At 34.9% G+C, this 20,790-nt stretch overlaps 1 protein-coding gene across 2 annotated transcripts; it reads right to left on the bottom strand.

Annotated features, from left to right (window-relative positions):
• Nucleotides 1-276: 276 nt before the first annotated feature.
• LOC111515633 (uncharacterized) lies at nucleotides 277-20,724 on the bottom strand. Of its 2 annotated transcripts, XM_074186481.1 has the most exons (5): nucleotides 20,438-20,724; nucleotides 19,019-20,389; nucleotides 8,241-8,373; nucleotides 1,345-1,544; nucleotides 277-1,288 (listed from the first exon to the last, which is right to left on the bottom strand). In XM_074186481.1, exons 1-5 carry the CDS (start codon nucleotides 20,570-20,572, stop codon nucleotides 1,124-1,126), a joined length of 2,004 nt encoding a protein of 667 aa, XP_074042582.1. In that variant the 5' UTR covers nucleotides 20,573-20,724; the 3' UTR covers nucleotides 277-1,123. The 2 variants fall into 2 exon arrangements, with proteins under 2 accessions (XP_074042582.1, XP_074042581.1); XM_074186480.1 differs by having other exon boundaries at nucleotides 19,019-20,723.
• Nucleotides 20,725-20,790: the final 66 nt, after the last annotated feature.

Raw genomic sequence — 20,790 nt, 5'->3', positions numbered from 1 at the left:
CAAATTAAAATAAAAGTGATATAAAATAAATTGTTATATTTTTTAATAATTTTTTAGGTTGGCAACTTGTGTGGCATTTCCCTATCAGAAAGCACATCAGTTCCGACACAGTAGGAAACTAAAGACTGCTTTCTACTGTAGTTCTGACTTCGGACAAGTGAGTAAAGCAAGAAGCAACAAGTAGGTGTGACAACTACAGGTGATTGAAAAATAGTTGAATTGTGTTAATGAATATTGTGTTCAAACTATGATGATAACCTTATTTGAAGCAATAAATTGCTACATGAAGTCTTTTATTTTAAAATTGAAACACAAAATCTTGAAGAAATAAGGAGTCCTTAGTAAAAGCCGATCTAATCCTTCCGATCCGATCCTAATTTATTAGTTGAACCCTCGACAATAACGGAAGATCGAATGAATCCGACTACTATTCTAACATCGTATCCAAAATTGGACAATATATGGAACTGACGAACGTCATGTCACAATTACTACCACATAATCTACAGCGTTTTGAAATGATGAAGTCCTTCAAGCATTTATAAATTGCCATATAGGTTTCTCATTTGAAAATTTTGCCCCAGTCAATTTAAACTTGTAAAAGTAAGTCTACATAGCTGCAACCTGAAGCTAAGGATCACAAATTCGCTGTTAGATTTTCTTTGGCATTCACGACGTCTCGAAGTATATTGCTTTTGGATGAATGAAGCATAGTCATTAATTGTAAGAAACATTCTTCGTTCATTCGTTCGAAAATGATAAGATCTCAAAACCTTTATCATTTTCAGAGGCGTGAAATTTTTTCATTGTAAGTGAATTTCATTATCATTCCTCTTAATGTTTCTCCTGTTACGTGTATTAATTACTCTATTCGATATTATTATTCCCATTGGAACTTTCTGTAGTTATGTTAATGTAGGAGTCATATTTCTATAGATTTAAAAACACAAACACGTTTGCATTGCGAAATGTATGGCGGGAATGAATTTCATAAATGATTCCAGATAAATCGGATGGGATCGAAAGGTGTAGAATTGCCTTAAATCAATACATTCTCAACTGCTTGAACAAAAAGATGAACAAAAACCCTTAAAATACTATTTAAAACTGCAAAGTAACACTCCTAAACTAGAAAGCTGTCCGGATGCTGGGTTCGCAAATGCTTGTTCCGGTCTCCTTTCTGTCTGAACTCTCTTCCGCAAACATGGCATGGATAAGGTCTTTCATCTGTATGGATTCTCCTGTGATTGTTCAAAGCGTCGGCTCTGAAGAAACGTTTCGGGCACAACTGAAAATTCGTAAAACATTGAAAAGATACAAAGTCAGAGGATATTAGAAACATACGTCGCACGCATATCTCCTGTCGTTGGTGTGTATCAACCGGTGCTGGTAGTAAACGGAGCCGGTCAGAAAGCACTTATCGCAAACGTTGCACTTGAAAGGTCGTTCTCTGGTATGGACTTTCCTGATATGGTCTTTCAGGTCGGGTCGGATAGTGTATCTGGCTTCGCATCCTTCGTGAGGGCAAGCAAATGGTTTTATTCCTGGAATCATAGGAAATTGTGAGTACCTGGTTTAGTATTATTGTGATGTTTTTGGGATTCGACGATAAATGGTAGGTTGGAAACATGCAGCTAAAATCAAATCACCATCATATTACAATTAAATTGACATCAACAAGAAATACGATTCCATTGCATGTAAATGATACATACTTGAGAAAAAAATACACATGCGTACCTATTCGCATAGAGTTATATTATACCAAAAAAACATTAAAACGAGAAGTTGAAAGTTGACCAACTCCCAATGTAAATTGAATTTAATTCATGCTGCATGAAGTGAAATGGCGAAAATAATACTTCCACCTGTTAATGTCAATGTTAATGGTAATTTAGGCTGCATCCACACTTACTAGCAGAAGATAATTAGTGAACGTGCACAATTATCTTTGAAGTAAGTGACAACTGATAGAAATTACCTATGAACTTAAAATTTCATCATAAAAACATATAACCTATGGAGATCTCTCTCTAAATTGATTGGACGTTGCCAACGATTATGTACATACAGGATTGCTTACTTACATATATCGCCACGTTAAACAAGCGCCGAGCAAATGTGACGTAACACTGGTGACACTTTTAGTACCAGCCATAAGACTGTGTGTTATTTTAACATTTTTTTGAGGATTATTTTCGGACAGTATTACATTGTTTTTGTTTGTTTTGATTAAATTTTTATTTAACTATACTATTTAGGTTTCTGAAACATTGAGTTTGTTATTGTGAAAGTCGTATTTTTTTGTGCTTTTGAACATTTTTTGAACTGGTGTAACGAGTAGACGCCATATATGATTTTGTTATTTTCTTCCGTTTTGAGGTTTGTTTTTTGCCATTGTGGTAAAAATTGGAAATATTCACATGTTTGTAAGTAATAGCAATAATTGTCTAACCGTTAAATAACCTTGTGATTTTTGGTTAAAATGCCTGGTCGTATTTGTGCAGTGTAAACTTGCAAAAGCAATCAGTTGACTTTAAAGAAAAGTGGTGTTACTGATGTAATATTTCACTCTTTTCCTATTGCTAAGGATATGGTTTCCACAACTTTGCAAAAAGAATGAATTCGCCACTGCAAAACAGGAGATAAATTCACTCTCAAAAGTGGATTTGTTTTTTCCAAACACTTTACAGAAAATGATTATGAACGAGACCTTGAAAATGAATTGTTACGTAAAAACTCATTATATTAATTTACTGCTTAAAATAAATATAGTTTTCTTATAGGTTTGCTTTTGCGTCGTAAATTAAAAAAAACTGCAGTACCTAGTGTTAACTTAAATTATCCAACAATTGATAAAGAGAGGGAAGTCGCAATATTAAAGCCTTACAGAAAAAACACATTGAAACTATCAGTATGTTACTTGAATCAAATTTGGATAATTTTAAGCCATTCACATCTTAAAGTTGCTGTTCTCCTCATAATATTGCAACTCCTCAACCTCAAGCAGATCAACAAAATATACAAGGAAAATAATAAAAAATAAAAACAGTATCATGTATTTTCTGTCAGATAAATAAAAAAAGTTGTTACACCTAAAAACAATTTATTACTAATATATATTTTTTATTATTAAGCGTTTGTTATAAAAGATGGAACAAAAAGTTATGAAAAAATTTTTTAGATAATAGGTACTATTATCTGAAACAAAGTTCATTACAAAATTTTTGTGGAGTTATAGTTTTCACGGAAATAATAAAAAACTGATGAAACCTCTTACTTTCAAAAAGGGCAAAATAGCTCGCCCTATCATCCACAAAAGAAAAATTTTTACTTAGTATTAATCCATTTATATTAAGTATTTAATCCCATATAAAAATAATATTTTAATAAGGAATATACATGAAATTTGTTTATTTTAATTTAAAACTGCAGTACCGAATCAATCCAGTCACCACTGTTACGTCACGAGATCACGTGACGTGTCAAACAAAATCGCAAAAGTAAGCAATCCTATACTACGGAAGCTACTGATACACTGGTACAGATATGTGACTTCACTTGTGGAATGTACAGAGATATTACGTCACTTGTGCAACGTACAGAGATATTATGTCACATTGGTATGCGTAATTTGAAATATAATTAATGGCTGGTTTTCTGTTACTTTTTTCTATCCATTTATATATGTCAATAGAATAGTAATTAATTTTGAATCAATGATTGTTAGCAATGCGGTGGTTTCGTAACAATTTAATCAAGAATATTTCACAGAGGATTACACTGTCTGAAATCGTGTTTTTTTTGTTCTTTCACCATAATATGGTGAAAGAACAAAAAAAAGTGGTGTTTTTCAACATAAAAACAATTTGATATTTTGAAGTCGTCTCCTGCTTGGGAGACCTTTTGGTTTTTTTCACATACACAGTCTCCTTTACGTGGTTAACCGTACCTAGTAGATTGAATTAAAATGCTACCTTTGAAAAAATGTAACTAGTTGTAAAAACGAACAGCAAATCTTCAAGTAATTGACTATAAAGATTTCCTCTTTTAGGATATACACTAAACAGTTTGAAATAAATAAATTTGAGAAACTTTCGCTGAATTTTTTCAATATATAGGAAACCACATAAAAAGGAAACCACAGAAGTATGCCATATTATGATTTTAAACAGATACCTATTACAGAATGGATGGCATTTCATGAATGAACAGCAACTTCACGGCACCAGATGTAGGTGTTATACTTGAACAAATTCGAAGTTTTTTATTTACAATCACAGAAATCACATCATATCGTCTTCTCAATATCATATGTCAAATATCAGTGTTGCCAATGATGAAACGCCTGCGGTTAAAGTGACCAAAATGACCGTTTCAGCGCGTTATATTTTTGTGAATTTTTTTATGCAATATTCATGACAGAAATGACCGCTTGTTTTTATTATCTTGACATCACCTACCCTAATCGCTGGAATGGACGTGTAGGACCTCAAAATTGGCCAGCTCACAGCCCTGATATTTATGGGGTCATCTGAAGGCTCTTGTTCATGAAACTGGATGTAAATGATTAGAGGAATCGAATAATTGACAATTGTAATATCATAAGGAACTCTCCGGGTATTGTTGAACTTGTTAGACAATCAATGAAAAATCGATTGCAGTCGTGTATTTTATCAGAAGGTGGTCATTTTGCTTCAAGCTAGAAATGTTTATTATTCATTTTTGGACTTACCCGGCCATCAACTAGACACAACTTCACGACAACCTAGCCAGTTTAGTGGAGACAGTGTGATAGTGAAAACATATCTTGTGAAAGAAAGTTTTTGGCTTTCTACTACTCCATCTTGATATACAAAAATGTGGGAATCTTCCAAAGAAAGGAAGAAAGTAATCAATTTGAAAATAAGTAACTCTATCGTATCAGTCGTATTTCTAACCCTTTATGCTTAATTTTGAAACCGGCAACGCTTCAAAAGCCACATCGCCCCATAAATAACAATTTATTTTACAACCGACAACACCGAACCTGCCATGCATGAGCGAGCAACGTACCACCTCGATACCATCTCTCACTGCATCGATTATGTCACACCACGTGCCTCTCTCACTCTTACCCACACACCTTTTAATGAAACATCAATACTTCTCCAAATCTAAGAATATTTCCCTATCTTACACATGGAAATGTGGAAATAAAAAAATGCGATCAAGTATAGAGAATAAGTCAATTTCGGTCCCGACAAAACAACCGCTATAAATATCAACAATTCGCAATTACTTCCAATAGTCCACGTTGGTGTCGAGGCTTAGGACAACGTCTACCACGCCGACGACCTGGATTCGAGTCTCAAACCGATACATTTTTTAATTTGATTGTATTCAGCTGCCGATGACTACGTGACTGGTATGTGGTAAGGGAGTCCGAGGGGTGATTCGGAGTCCCAAGGGGGCCCACGTTCTTTGAATCTCTCCCATGCTCATTCCATCCTTTTCTGAATCGATTACGTCACACGTTTCTCTCTACCACTCTCTGAAACACACGTACCTCGAGTTGTGTGTTCCACAAGGTTCCGATCGGATGTCATGGAATTTGCAAAAACATTAGCTCCATAAGAAAATACATGGGATTTTGTGCTCGTACCGGCCTTGTTCATCTACTGATTAGAATCTGAATCTGGCAGAGATGAGGCGCGGACCTTAGTTCCTTCCGTGTGAACTGGGCCTGAGCTCCAAAAATCACCAGAGTTCACCTGCTGAAAAAATTGGCACGTGTTTTTCCATAAGGAATGGCTCAGAACTCTCCTATGTTGAAGGTGGTTGACAATGTTTCGTGGTGTAATTCATCAGTTCGGACATCCATTGTCTAATATAATATAAATTGATTTGAAATCCCTGGTTGTTGCTTGTATGTTATTTCTTTGTAATTACAGTTTTTGTTTAATAAAATTGTTATTTTCGGTTAATCCATCTAATTTTTTTCAGGGATTTCAAATCAATTTATATTATATTAGACAATGGATGTCCGAACTGATGAAGTACAGCATTCTCCTAGCTGTATCACCAAAAATGGTATGAAGACAGATGCATTCGCAAGTCCAATAGTCAGAATATTTGGATATAATAGAAAACAAGTTTTATACAAATTTTTGATGAGAATACGACGACTAAAGTGATTATAATGTTCTCCTGAGGACGCTAACTCGGTTAGTGAAACGCGCGTCGAGAGAGATCGTAATTTTTCAATATTGATTTTTCAAAAATGGATGTCAACTTATCCATCAGAAGTTTAGGAGTAGTCACAAAGTGCATGTTTAAAACGAAGGCAAAATTAGAAGTTGACGGAAAATATTTGGAAATTTTTCCTGCAGTAGTCAATAATTTACCTTTGGAATTATTAATTGGTAAACATATTATACAAAAATTCCAAATGAGGAGAAATTCACCAAATGGAAGTGAAAGAATAGATGATGACCATGAGATTGCAACCCCAAAATTCAATGAAAATCAAAATATAAATGGATAAGTACTATTTTGATCATTCCCAAACTGATTTCAACTTAAGAGCCACCTGCAGACAGCTGTTTCAACATATTGGGCATCGTCAGTACCGGGCAGGCGGTCCTCGATTGAAGACAATATGTGAATATTAAGTAATTTTCTTGGTTATTCACATAGTGTCTTCAATCGAGGACCGCCTGCCCGGTACTGACGATGCCCAATAGGCTGAAACAGGTGTTTATCGGTGGTTCTTAAGTTGAAATCAGTTTGGGAATGATCAACCAGTACGAAACGAATGTGAACGAGTAACAAAATAAAAGAATTGTTAGAAAAGAATATATGTACTAGTAAAATATAATTTACCATATGATTCACCTGTATTGACTACAAAAAACGATGGAACATTCAGATTCTGTATAGACTAGAGAAAAATCAACTTTGAAACAGTATTAGACCCGTTTCCATTTCCAAGAACTCATGTATGAAAAATTGTATGTATGTATGCATGTATTGAAAAATTTGGCGGTTGTAAGTTTTTTACAAAAATTGATTTGAAAGGTGGATTTTGGAACATAAGAATTTCCGAAGATACCGGGAAGTTTACAGTTTTTGTTACTGAAGAAGGGCACTATGAATTCACTAGATGCACTAAAATGTATGAGCTTTGTTTAATCAAAAATCTATTTTCTTGTTTTTAGGGCATGTTAATTTCCTACTATTAGTTTATCACATTCAGTAACATCCACTCAGAAAAGCATTTCGATAAATAAAGTGTGCTAATGCATCCTCCACAAAAATTACAATAAATCATGAACTGAAGAAAGTAAACTCTTTATGAATGAATGATTTACAAAAAAATTCATTATGTATAAGCTATATGACCCGATCGCATGAACTTCAGTTTTTTAGTTTATTCAGATTTTATAACTGTAACTAATTTTGATTTATAAAAAAAATCGTTTCACGAACTCAAATATAGTTAACCAGAGTTTCAGACAAATTAACTGAACAGTAATTCATAGTATGTTTGCTGAAAAAATGTTTGACATGATTCTTCAAATTCACACAACTTTTTTATTTATGAACCAATTGAAATAACTGAGGTCGACGCCCTCTACGGGATCGACAGAGAACACAATCCTGGAATATCAAAGATACACATAACTCCCCAAGGTGGTTAGTTGCAAAGCCAAGCTTCGACATCAGTAGATGGAGTTTTCGTACTCCTAATGGGAGATGTTATCATCCTCACCTACTTAGACTTGTCCTTTAAGGACAGCAGCTGAGTCCAGCAATGCATTTGTGGTTCAGCCTTGCAACACTGATGAGACTCATGATGGGAAGAAACGCGCTGTTTATAGGTGTTGAATCACAAATGCGTTGTTTGGGTTTTGGTTTTTTAGTGAATCGAAATAATTCGATAACTAAATGCTAAGTGAAGCTTTTACCACAATAGATGAATGTTAACCGCACCCAAATCGGTCGAGCCGTTTTTAAGATTAGCGAACATAAACTCATAGATACACACGAGCGTTCCGTGACAGTTTCAACTTGGCTCACGTGTTTTTCGGGAGGAAATTTAGTAGCGAAACGTAAATTTACTAACATGTCAACTGTCAACAAAATATGCGTAAAAGGCCCACAAAAATCGATACAAACATTTTCTGTCACTTCATTCCAAATATAATACAAATCGATTGGCATCAAGCAAAAAAAAATGCTAACAGTAATATACTCACCCTGATGAAATCGCATATGTTGCCAAAGATGAGAAGTTTGGGAGTAACTACGACCGCAAGTTTCACACACATAAGGTTTCAAACTTTTATGGGCCCGACTATGAATCAGCAAAGACTTGGCACTGTGAAGAACCTGAAATATTTTTGTGCCTCAATCACATAAAGCAAAAAAATTTAAAAAACAGTATTGCATGTTTGCGTGTTATGGCCATATGTTTATTGAAATAATAATAATTAAAAAATAACGCAATGAATCTCAGTAATGAATATGATTCCGTTTCCTTTACCTTTCATTCACGTTCATAAACTTATTTCTGAAAATACTTTCAACAGATTGATAATAATAATCAAATGAATAATTATATATATATATATATATATATATATATATATATATATATATATATATATATATATATATATATATATATATATATATATATATATATATATACATACAGTGTGTCTTACTTCTCATGGAAACACCCCCGTATCTTCCGTCATATTCGAGGTAGAAAGATGAAACTCTCTGGACTGATGGAAATGCTCAAAATGCACCTACCACCTGAATGGGGTTGGCCAAAGTGATATACACTGTCCGCCACTCGCGATGGAACACCCCATTTTTACGGTAAAACATATTAGGGGGCAAAATAGGCTCAAAATTCATTCAGATTCGTGATCAGGACTACCAACTTACTATGATTACACTTTTTTCCTGAAAAAATGTCAGTCCTGAAAAATCCGAATTTGTTTCACTTCTCATGGAAACACCCCCGTATCTTCCGTAATAATTGAACTAGATTTTTTATTGGTTTTGACATCAAAACATGAACGAAATTGTTTAAGAGAAACTCGACTTTTGTTTTCACATAAATAATTTATTTTTTATTTTGTTGTCAGGAAAGTTATTCCTTCTCAATAAGAGAGAAAATGGTAATTTTGTAAGAGGAACGGAAACATGTAATCAGTGAGGTTTTAGGTTGGTTAATGTTAGTTCATATTCTCATTTTCCCATTATTTAAAAAAAACAAGGATATTTTGTAGCGAAAAATGTTATGTAGTTCAAAATTCCTTCGAAGTACTACTTTCACAATCACATTTTCAATTAAAAAACAAAACAATCAATTTCAAATGATTTAACTGTTGACAATTTTATATTTTCGTGCCTTCTATGAAATTTCTCTCCAATCGAACACATTTTTCTATGCGCCTTCTATTATTTCCTTCTATGATTTTCTCGAAAATGCATTTTCCGATGTGTTGGAAGAACTACCTTTGGATGTGAGACACAACATGATTTTTTAGTTAGATGGTTCACCAGTTCACAATAGTGGCATAACAAGGGTTTGGTTGAATAGGAATCTATGAGGAACCTATGAAATGGTTAGGACCCAATAGCCTTCTCGTAATATGGCCACCACGATCCCCAGATTTAACTCCACTGGATTTTTATTTATCGGGAAACTTGAAAAATAAAGTTTATAAGGATAGGCCAACAAAATAACCATCTCCATGCAAGAATTATACAAGCGTGTAGAGAAATCACACCTAGAGAACTGAGAAGAGTTGGAGGGAATAATTGAAGGCGCATAGAAAAATGTGTTCGATTGGAGGGAAATTTCATAGAAGGCACGAAAATATAAAATTGTCAACAGTTAAATCATTTGAAATTGAAATTGTTTTTAATTGAAAATGTGATTTTGAAAGTAGTACTTCGAAAGAATTTTGAACTACATAACATTTTTCGCCACAAAATATCCTTGTTTTTTTTTAAATAATGGGAAAATGAGAATATGAACTAACCAAAACCTCAACCCAACCCAACCCAACCTAAAACCTCACTGATTACATGTTTTCGTTCCTCTTACAAAATTACCATTTTCTCTCTTATTGAGAAGGAATAACTTTCCTGACAACAAAATAAAAAATAAATTATTTATGTGAAAACAAAAGTCGAGTTTCTCTTAAACAATTTCGTTCATGTTTTGATGTCAAAACCAAAAAAAAAATCTAGTTCAATTATTACGGAAGATACGGGGGTGTTTCCATGAGAAGTGAAACAAATTCGGATTTTTCAGGACTGACATTTTTTCAGGAAAAAAGTGTAATCGTAGTAAGTTGGTAGTCCTGATCACGAATCTGAAGGAATTTTGAGCCTATTTTGCCCCCTAATGTGTTTTACCGTAAAAATGGGGTGTTCCATCGCGAGTGGCGGACAGTGTATATCACTTTGGCCAACCTCATTCAGGTGGTAGGTGCATTTTGAACATTTCCATCAGTCCTGAGAGTTTCATCGTTCCACCTCGAATATTACGGAAAATACGAGGGTGTTTCCATAAGAAGTGACACAAATTCAGATTTTTCAGGACTGACATTTTTTCAGGAAAAAGTGTAATCGTAGTAAATTGGTAGTCCTGATCACGAATCTGAAGGAATTTTGAGCCTATTTTGCCCTCTAATATGTTTTACCGTAAAAATGGGGTGGTCCATCGCGAGTGGCGGACAGTGTATATCACTTTGGCCAACCTCATTCAGGTGGTAGGTGCATTTTGAGCATTTCCATCAGTTTCATCGTTCTACCTCGAATATTACGGAAGATACGGGGGTGTTTCCATGAGAAGTGAGACATATATATATATATATATATATATATATATATATATATATATATATATATATATATATATATATAGGTTCGTTCCAACCAGCGTCAGAAACAGTTTCTGACAGTCAGGATTCTGCGCAGTAATGTGATTGCGTTCCAACGTGAGTTTCCAACCATTAGTAAACTATCAGTTTTCTGTTCCATCCAAGATTCAAACCTGTTCGAAATCTATCAGAAATGTTTGAGGATTATCTTCTAACCATTAATCTGACGCATGCGTTTTCCGTATTACTGTTTCTGTTTTATGTTCATGCAACTTGCAAACAACATAACCTGCAAAAATTGTTATAAAATAACTTATGTATTTGCTGGCGCAGGAAAAATTAGGAATTCTTCAAGTGAACCTGAAATATGAACATCTTTAATTACACAAATTAACTATTGCGGTGACCTACTTTTACCTCCCAGTTCCATGTTGATTAGTAAATGGAATAGAGATATAAAATATATATACGAAAAACTGTGATTTAAAAGAAGCTGTACAAAATATCAATATATCTTTAAAGAACATTGAATTATATCTACAAGTGAATAAACTCAAATTGAATATTAATAAATCCAAGGCAATGATGGTTACAACAAATTCGAATCAAAGAAATATTGATACTAACGACGTTAATATCAGCATATTCAATAATCAACTCACAATTGTAAATGAAATTAAGTACCTAGGATTTTCAAAATTTTCGAGTGGGATACAACCAGACTATCTTAGCAGATATTTAGTTCGAAATAGTGACATTCATTCATATAACACAAGAAATGTAATACATTTTATTGATCCCGAACAAACTATAAGAGTGGAATGAATTCATTGTTCTTTAAAGGTCTAGCTAGTTTCAATAAGTTACTTGATGAAATAAAACATGTAAATTCCTTAAAAGTATTCAAAAAGTTATTATTAGAATATATCAAATTGTAATACATGATGCACTGTAAAATTATATACGTGTATAAATTATTCATATATGCATAAATATATTGTATATTAGGATTCCTAAAATAAAGTATACTACTACTACTCTCCAGAAATACACTTGATTAGATTTATTTTTAAAGGTTATGTTGAAATTCCATGCCAACCTCAATTGAACTATCAGCTGTTCCAATCAGAAATTTCAAATTAATCAGAAACCAATATCTACCAGACATGCGCGTTGACAACGATTTACAAACTGTTGGAAATCTGTTGGTGACTCAAGGTTGGAACGAACCTTATATATATATATATATATATATATGAGAGATTTTTGATACTCAAAAGGGTACATACCACTTCATTCAACCTATTCTTTAATTTTCCTTCACACATTTTCAGTTCCCTAACTATAAAAATGCAACATGAATAATACCTCAATTTTAACTTTCTAAATTCATTTAATACATCTATAAATAAAAAATAGACCCATGCACAGGATTTCCTTTGTGGGTTTCTTGAATTTGTTCAGAATAAATTAGGGTCATTGTAACCAATGTATCGTATCAATGTATTTCACATATTATACGTGCCTGTAACATTGTATTTTATGTCTTCGCTTGAATAAATTCATTATTATTATTATTATTTAAATTCCAAATATGAATTATCTTATTGAAAAAGGATTAAAAATAGTCCAGGAAAATATCACATCAAATACTATTCGCATCATCACCAGCATTAAATAAACAATCCACTAAAAAGTAACTCCTTTCTCAAAAATAAATAAATAAATCACCAGGAAATACATCTGCTCAAGATCAAATATTAGACCTCAAGAACGTTTGCATTTTATATAAGATCTAGTTGAAGATATAGCTGAAAAACCATCGAATCCCTAAAAATGCAATGTTAATGAACAGATCCTTAATATATGAGTAAAGTATAAGTATTCGAATTAGTTTAAACCTATAGAATTTTCAATCTTCCAAAATTTCCTCTCCGTTAACCAATTCGTGATTTGACTGATGAGTGCCACCATTCTGAATCTCATCATTCAATTTTTCTGCAAAAACAGAACCTATTTCCGAGATTTGCGTTGAAAAGTTTTCCTTCTGTTCAACGCTCCACTGCATGAACCATTCTTTGAATAACTTCACCTAAAAAAGCACTGTGATGGAAACTTAGACAACAGAATCGAACACTCCCCTTCCATACTCACCCTACATTCGAACAACGACATCGGCTTATTGGGATGGCCACTATCACCCCTTGGCCTTTGGTGAGTGGCGCCACCACTCATGATCTGTGGTGTGGAACACATCCGGAGCATGTCGCCTTTTCCGCCCAAAATCTTAGGGATTACGTGTTCTATATTTGGTGGCAGGGCTATATAGCTCCTTCCCAGCCTGCTAACGAAGTGGTAGAAGTGACAGTTCTACTGGCACGGCTGTAGGGGAGACTCGCATCATGCCACCAATGGAGTCAATCAGAACACGCAGGGTGCTCCACAGAATTAGGCCCCTGAAGAACAAGAACTGGCTTGTTTGGATGCGGAGTTTCATAGTGTTCTAACAGAAGAGGCTGACATCTGGCAAATCACCGCCGTGTATAGCGTCGTCCAATCGCTTTCCGAATCGGAAGGACGAAATTTCGGCCTTGCGATTCGAAAGATTGAACGGCGTGTACACAAGATGGAGGCTAAGATCACGTCGTCGAGACAACACGCGTTTCGTATCCAATGTGTGATGGATTACAGGGCGGCCAACAAGCCTTTCACGCCCGCAGTGCCGCGAATAGCCGTCAAACTACGACGTATCCATCACACTTTAAGTCAAGGTGTGCTGCTGACCACCAAACAGCACTGCCTTGATAGGATACGAATACTAGTGGCTGCTAAGAAGTCACTAGTGTGGCGAGCGAGAAGTAACTTGGAAAACCTCAGGTTCCGCGAGAAACCTTCTCGCTTATTCCTAGAGCCTCCACGTGTTGTGGATAATCCGCCGACCGTTGATCAGGTGGAATACTTCTGGAAAGATATCTATGAACACCCGCAGCCACTCAACTTAGACACTCCAGCCCTAGCGCAGTTTGAAGCGTTCAACAGAGAGCTTCGACAGCCTGAGCTCAACCCGCAACCCGATAACCCCGGATGACGTTCGAAGAGCCTTTGTGGGTTCCAAGAACGTTGCTGCTCCAGGCCCAGATGGGCTGAACACTTATTAGTGGAAAAAACTAACAAGCACCCACCGCCATCTGGCCAGAGTTTTCAACTCATGACTGAACGGAGAAAAGCCGATTCTGGATTGGTTTGTCGAGGGGCGGATCGTTCTCATCTCCAAAAGCGGAGATTTGTCGATTCCTAAGAATCACAGACCGATAACATGCTTGATGGATTGTTCGAACGGATATATGAGCAGAGAGGGTCGAAGGGAGGAGTCGCTGGATGTAAAGAGAACCTGCTTATCGATAGATGTGTAATGCAGGACTCCATACAATATAAGCGAAACCTCTCTATGGCCTGGATCGATTACCGTAAGGTATTTGATACAATAACGCATGAGCTTATCTTGCATTTGCTCAGGTGCCTTGCGGTACCCGACAACACCACCGCTACATATCTTTAAGTTAATCCTGACAACAAATGAATTTCCGGGTTCAAAAAGACTTTTGATAAAGTTGATCACGATGTAGGGACTATTGACAAAATTCAATGAGATACCGATAATCTTTGTATCAATACCAAGCCATTCATAATTTGTCTCTTGAAATTTTGTAGCTACCCACATATTTGTGTCTAGAAAATGAGTAGAAAAACAAGAATTAACTAATAACAATACTGTATCAAAAAAGTAATGTCAAGTTACCTGTCGAATACAAAATAAAACAGTTATTCAATTTGGAGAGCGATTTTAATGGAAAAACATGATTTTTTTCAATTACGACAAAGTGGGCATGCTTTTTGTTCATTCGAGATGTTTGAGAAATGCTACCAAATTTCTGGCAATGTATCAGGAATTGTATCCTAAACGACGACAACCTAATCATAGATTAAATTGAAAGGGTTTTATTTTTATGAGTGACTAATTTTTGGGAAAGAAAGTTTTTGGCTTTCTACTACTCCATCTTGATACAAAAAAAATGTGGGAATCTTCCAAAGAAAGCAATGAAGCAATCAATTTTAAAAGAATTAACTCTATACATAAATGTGTAGATCATGCAAAGAAGTAACTTTCAGATGGAGTAAGATGGAGTAGTAGAAAGCCAAAAACTTTCTCTCCTAATCATAGATATTTTCAACGTATCGAAAATATACGGTTACTGAACGTCGTGGCGATAATGAAATCGAAGTCTTAAAAGTGAGTTCAAAAAAATTCACAATAATGATAAAGTGACATCCATTTGATTTAGGATTTGTGGAAAATAAAAAAATTGAGAACAAAGAAGTATCCCGGAGGGAGATTGCTCATAATTCGCCATATCCACTACGTCTGTACGGAAAATTTTAAAGAAAAGTAAATTCAAGCTTTATCGAGTCAGGAAAGCTGCGTTTGAAAGACTTCTACGGGAGAAAAGTTTTCTGTAAAGGCTCTTCAGGAAATTTCGCAAAAATAATGAAATTAGCAAAAAAATGTGTGGTGTGTTTAAAGTAGATTTACCACTAACGGATGGTTCAACAGGAATATACATCATCACCGGCGACAAGAAAATTAATATTTATATAGAGTTACAAATTTTCAAAAGAGATATCTATGGTGTTAACGTATGGCTTAGAGTTCTTGATAATAAAATTATTGGCCCCCACTTTTTTACAACATATCTGACCAGAGATTCATACTTGGACTTCTTATCAGGGATTCTAATCGAGTTTGTAGAAGATTTGCCACTTAGCCTAATGAAAAAATGAAAATATTTCCAACACGACGGAGCTTCACCACATCGCAGGAGAATGTGCAGATATTTCCTCAATACAACAACTCCAGGAAGATGGATAGGACTTAATGGTCCTATTGAATGGCCACCACGTTCACCGGATCTTTGTCTTTAAGATTTTTCGATGTGGGGCTTCATAAAAGATGAAGTATTCAGAACAAATTTTGAAAATATTGAGGAATTGGAAGATTCAATCAGGAGAGCCTGCACGGCTATCACTCCTCAGATGTAAGAGAATGATGGAAGACAATTTGAACATCTAAAGCGGTATCGCGTGAGGTGGTAACTTAAAAAATTTAACGTGAGGCATTCCGTTCTGATGTTCATTTTCTACGATTTATTATTTCGTTACAGTCTCTTTCGCAACTGTTTCTTTTTCAACGAGGCGTATTACTATGTGCTTGCAACGATATTCAGAAATTTGATTTCTCGTCGAGAAATACATATGTTGTAATATATCATTGAATTTGTGATCACAATGACTACCAAAATTTAAAAAAAAACACATAAGTTCGTAAAAAAAAATATGTTGATGATAGAGTTCAATGAACGAAACGTCGCATTGGAAGGTAGGTTGAATCAGATTATAAAATAAATGAAATGAAGCAAAAAGTTCCTTTGCCAAAAAATTAAATCTGTCATTTTCAGTTTTTTGCGCTGAAATATTCGCGAATATTTCAGAAACGGTTGGTGATTTTATCGATCTCTGAAAATACCATTAACTTGCATCCCTAAATAGGCAACTTCTGTTCTATTTACCCGTTCTTGTAGGATTCACCGTTTGCGAGAGAGCAATAGTGGTATCAGCTAAAAAAACAGCCTGTTACGGACAGTTACAAAAATATTTCCAATCAAGATTATTCTTTGCGATAAATTACCCACGAGCTAGGGATTTCTGTAAAATATATCAGAAATATTTTCAAAAGAACAAATCAAAATGCTCCAGCATACGCAAAGTTCAATCAATCAATCAATCAAACTGTACTTTATTGTCCAAGAATAATTATTCTTATTGACAAAGTGAGTAGATAACAATGAAGTGGATATCCACTGTGTCCAATACATATGAGAGACAAAAAATATGAAAATATAAAATGTAAAGATGAATAATTATATATATATATATATATATATATATATATATATATATATATATATATATATATATATATATATATATGTATATATATATATATATATATATATATATATATATATATATACATGTATATATATATATATATACATGTATAAATAAAATGTCCATATAAATAAACACAACCATGACAAATAGAATGATGACATTCACTCACATATATTCGAAACTAATTACAAAACAATATCTAGACATGAAGTTGAAACCTATATCTTTATGCAAATATAAATGATTAAAAATGGTCATTGTAATATTCCTGCAGGTCATAATACGCATTTTTTTGCATTCATATATTATTGAATTTTTAATTTGAGTCGACCTAGGTATTGGCAGGGAGATATGGCAGTTATTTCTGGTGTGCCTGGGATTTAATGGGTTATCATTCGATAAATGTCTGTTGTGAATTAAGCATACAGTCTCCATAATGAAAAGGCATGTAAGCGTAAGAATTTGATGCTTGATGAATATTGGTCTACAGTGATCCCTTGCTTTGGCCTTGTACAAATAACGGATTGCTCTCTTTTGTAAAATGAACACAGAATTCCATAAGGTTTTCCTACAAAAACCCCAAAAGGGTAGTCCGTATCTAATATGGGATTCTATGAGTGAAAAATATGTGTTTCTGCCAATAGCTGTACCAAGCTCGTTTGTCACTACTCTAATAGCATAACAACCCGATGCTAGTCTTTTTTTTAAGGACGTTATATGTTCCTCAAACCCTAACTTTCTGTCAATGTGTATACCCAGGAATGTAGTGCTCGATTTGTTTTCTACTTGATGTGTTCCTAAGATCACCTTAATGAAAGGGATTACGGAAGGAGAGTCGGAGGTGGTTAAGACGTATAAATAGGAAAGTTGGATATATTTGTTGAAAAATAATATGGATGGAGACACATTCATCAGGTGGAATAATGCGAAAGATCATTAACATAGAAAAACCAATTTCTAGGAAAGGATCAGAATGAATGTTTGGTAGGGAAATTTACATACAAATAAACTAGTTCCTTTCTTTTACGATGAGCATTTGAATAATGTGGAGTTTGATGACTACTTAGATGAATTGCCACCGAACATCCGCGGTGAAATACAATATCAACAAGACGAGACCTATTTACATAATACATAAATATTAAGGGGACATTAAAATGCAATGTTCCCAACAAAATAAATTGGTAACAATGGATCAATTGCATAGCCAGCTCGATCCCCAGACCCTACTTTAACTTTTATCTGGGCATACATAAAATATTGAATTTTCTCGACACAAAGAGGTTTTCAATTCGAGCATTCAAAGTAGTTTGTCATATAGAATTCATTTTCTGTATTGGTTTTATTTTTCCCCAATAATTCATTATGAAATAAATTAACGATGAGATTGGAACCTTTGGTGTGAAAGTTGAATAACTTTTTTCGAGACCAATTGCCTTAACACCAAACTGATATTTTTGCACTCGACGCGCGTTTCGCCAACAAAGTAAGCATCCTCAGGAGAAAAAAATTGATATTGATTGATTGATCAGTTTTCTTCTCCTGAGGATGCTAACTTTGTTGGCGAAACGCGCGTCGAGTGCAAAAATATCAGTTTGGTGTTAGGGCAATTGATCTCGAAAAAAGTTATTCAATGAAATAAATTGTTTTCCTTTTCGATTGTTGTCACTGATGATGCTAGTTATTTTAAATGAATATATATAAAAATATCAAGTGTGGGTGGTCCATATTTGATCATGTTGCAATTTTCTAGCAAGATTGGTGTGAGTAATGCCATTATATACATTTCTTATTTTTTGTTTGAGATGGTTCATATTTTTTATACTGTTTACTCGTCAACCAGTTCAACGTGTTCATCTGTTTTGAAAAAAAAATTGACAACCGAAACGCCTCTGTGAAAAATCGAAGTAACGATCCATTTGTTCACCTACCGCCAAGAATACGTTTTTGGCAGGTTTGGAATGTTCAATATTGTATTATGAAAAAAATTAAGTTTAATTTGTAAGTTTCAGCGATTTTCACAGCTTTGTTGAAATAAACAATATTTCAAAACTAAAACATTTCAATTGAAAATTTCATAACGAAAAACTCAAATGTAATAGTAACACGAAACATACCTGTCCACATTCCTCACATGAGAAACTAGAAGCGTGTTCCTTCTCACGGTGTGTTTCCAAATCTCCAGTATTATCAAATACTTTGACACATCGTTCACACTGGAACTTGAAACCTTGATTGACCTCCGAACAAGTTTTTTTCGCTCCTCCATTCTGGCTCCTACTCCACTTGCGCCTTCTGCCTCTCTTCTTCTTCTCCACCACGTCACTGATATTTTCTATGCACTCCATATCCTCGTTTTCAGTTTTAATTTCGCTTATTTCGATCATGGGGTTCCCCTCGATGTCAAGATTCCTTTCAACATTTTCGTCGTTCGTGGAGTTTCGTGCGATGGCAATCTTCTCGACTGGAACGTCGAGAGTCTTCAAGACGTCCTCGATGAGCTTATTAAGAATCTCCTTGTTGTCTATATATTTTTCTTTGAGTGCGGAAATAGGCTCTTCTTCGAAGTTGGCTTCGTGGACCTTCGAAGTGTAGTGCTTCTTTTTTATCTTGTGCGTGTATAGGAGCTCGTGGGACTTGAAGGTCCTGTCGCAATACTCGCAATAGGTCAGTTTCGGGAGGTAAAACAAACTCACGTATTCTGAACATTTTTTCATCCAGTGTTGTGAAGCAGCTGTATAGGAATCAAACACTTGGGAACAGTTGACGCATTCGTAATTTTTTGAAGTGGTGTGTTTTTTTTGATGCATAAGCAGTAAGTTTTTATCGGCGTACGTTCTGTTGCAAAACTCGCACTGAAGCAGGATTTCCGTCAACATTTTTTCAACTCTTTTGTCAGTTACGGCATCCTTTTCATTTTCCCTGTCTTGTACATCTATCTCCTCAGCAGGCTCTCTAGTTTCGAGAACGACTTCCGAACAAATTGTCACGTGGTAGTTGGCCGTTACAGGGGACGAAAAAACCTCGTGACACTTTTTGCACTTCCAAACCGTGACGTCGCTCCTATAGAACTTTGATATATCTCCGGCTTTCTTGCAGTGGTTTTCCTTATGTATTCTGAGTCTGTTTTCACTCACGAAGTGTTTGTTGCAATGCTCGCAAATGTTTTCCTGTGTGCTCTCGTGACTGGACTGATGTCGGTCCAGGTTATTCTTGCTCACAAACTGTTTCTCGCAGATAGAGCAGACATACTTTACCCGAACGTCTTTATCCGAGTGGTCAAATTCCGTTTTGAAAACTACTTTGTCTGCGTTGAATTCGCACTGGTGTCTTTGATATTGGTATTTAGTGGGAAAATTAGTTTCACAATTCTGACATCTTATCATAGTCGGGATATTCAAGACTAGTTTACCAGATATCGGCATAACCCCTTCTTCGTCATCGTTAAGTTTTAGACATTTCAGGCGTTCCTCGTCAGATTCGAAGCGCTGGTAATTGAGAATCAGTTTATTTTCTGAAGACAACGCAAAACTTACTTTTTCCGGCGAGAGATAGGTGCTCGAAACTGGTTCTTTCATGTTCGGGTCGATTTCGAATCTGGAGGAATATACCACAGTCCCATTTTCGGCAATCTTGTGCACTTTGATCACGATTTTATCAAGATTGTTCATTTCTATATGAACTACTTTGATGGAACGCTAGGAATAACTGTATCAAAGCAGCTTTGCTTTCATGAAAAGAATTGATTAATGGTGAGAATCAGAAATCATTTTCTGTTGGCAGAAAACATTTGAATTTGTATTGTTGCCGTGGAGAAGCGAACCGTCTAATGTTTCAAGTCATTTGAGCAACTGTAGGTATTACACCAAGCTGAAAAAAAATTTATTCC

Source organism: Leptinotarsa decemlineata, unplaced genomic scaffold (assembly GCF_025532065.1).
Source record: "Leptinotarsa decemlineata unplaced genomic scaffold, Ldec_3_MD MMD2_tig00078422_RagTag_RagTag, whole genome shotgun sequence".
In the NCBI taxonomy this organism is placed as follows: domain Eukaryota; kingdom Metazoa; phylum Arthropoda; class Insecta; order Coleoptera; family Chrysomelidae; genus Leptinotarsa; species Leptinotarsa decemlineata.
The sequence above is the reverse complement of the archived record's forward strand: the minus strand, read 5'-3'. Positions and strand labels throughout refer to the sequence as shown.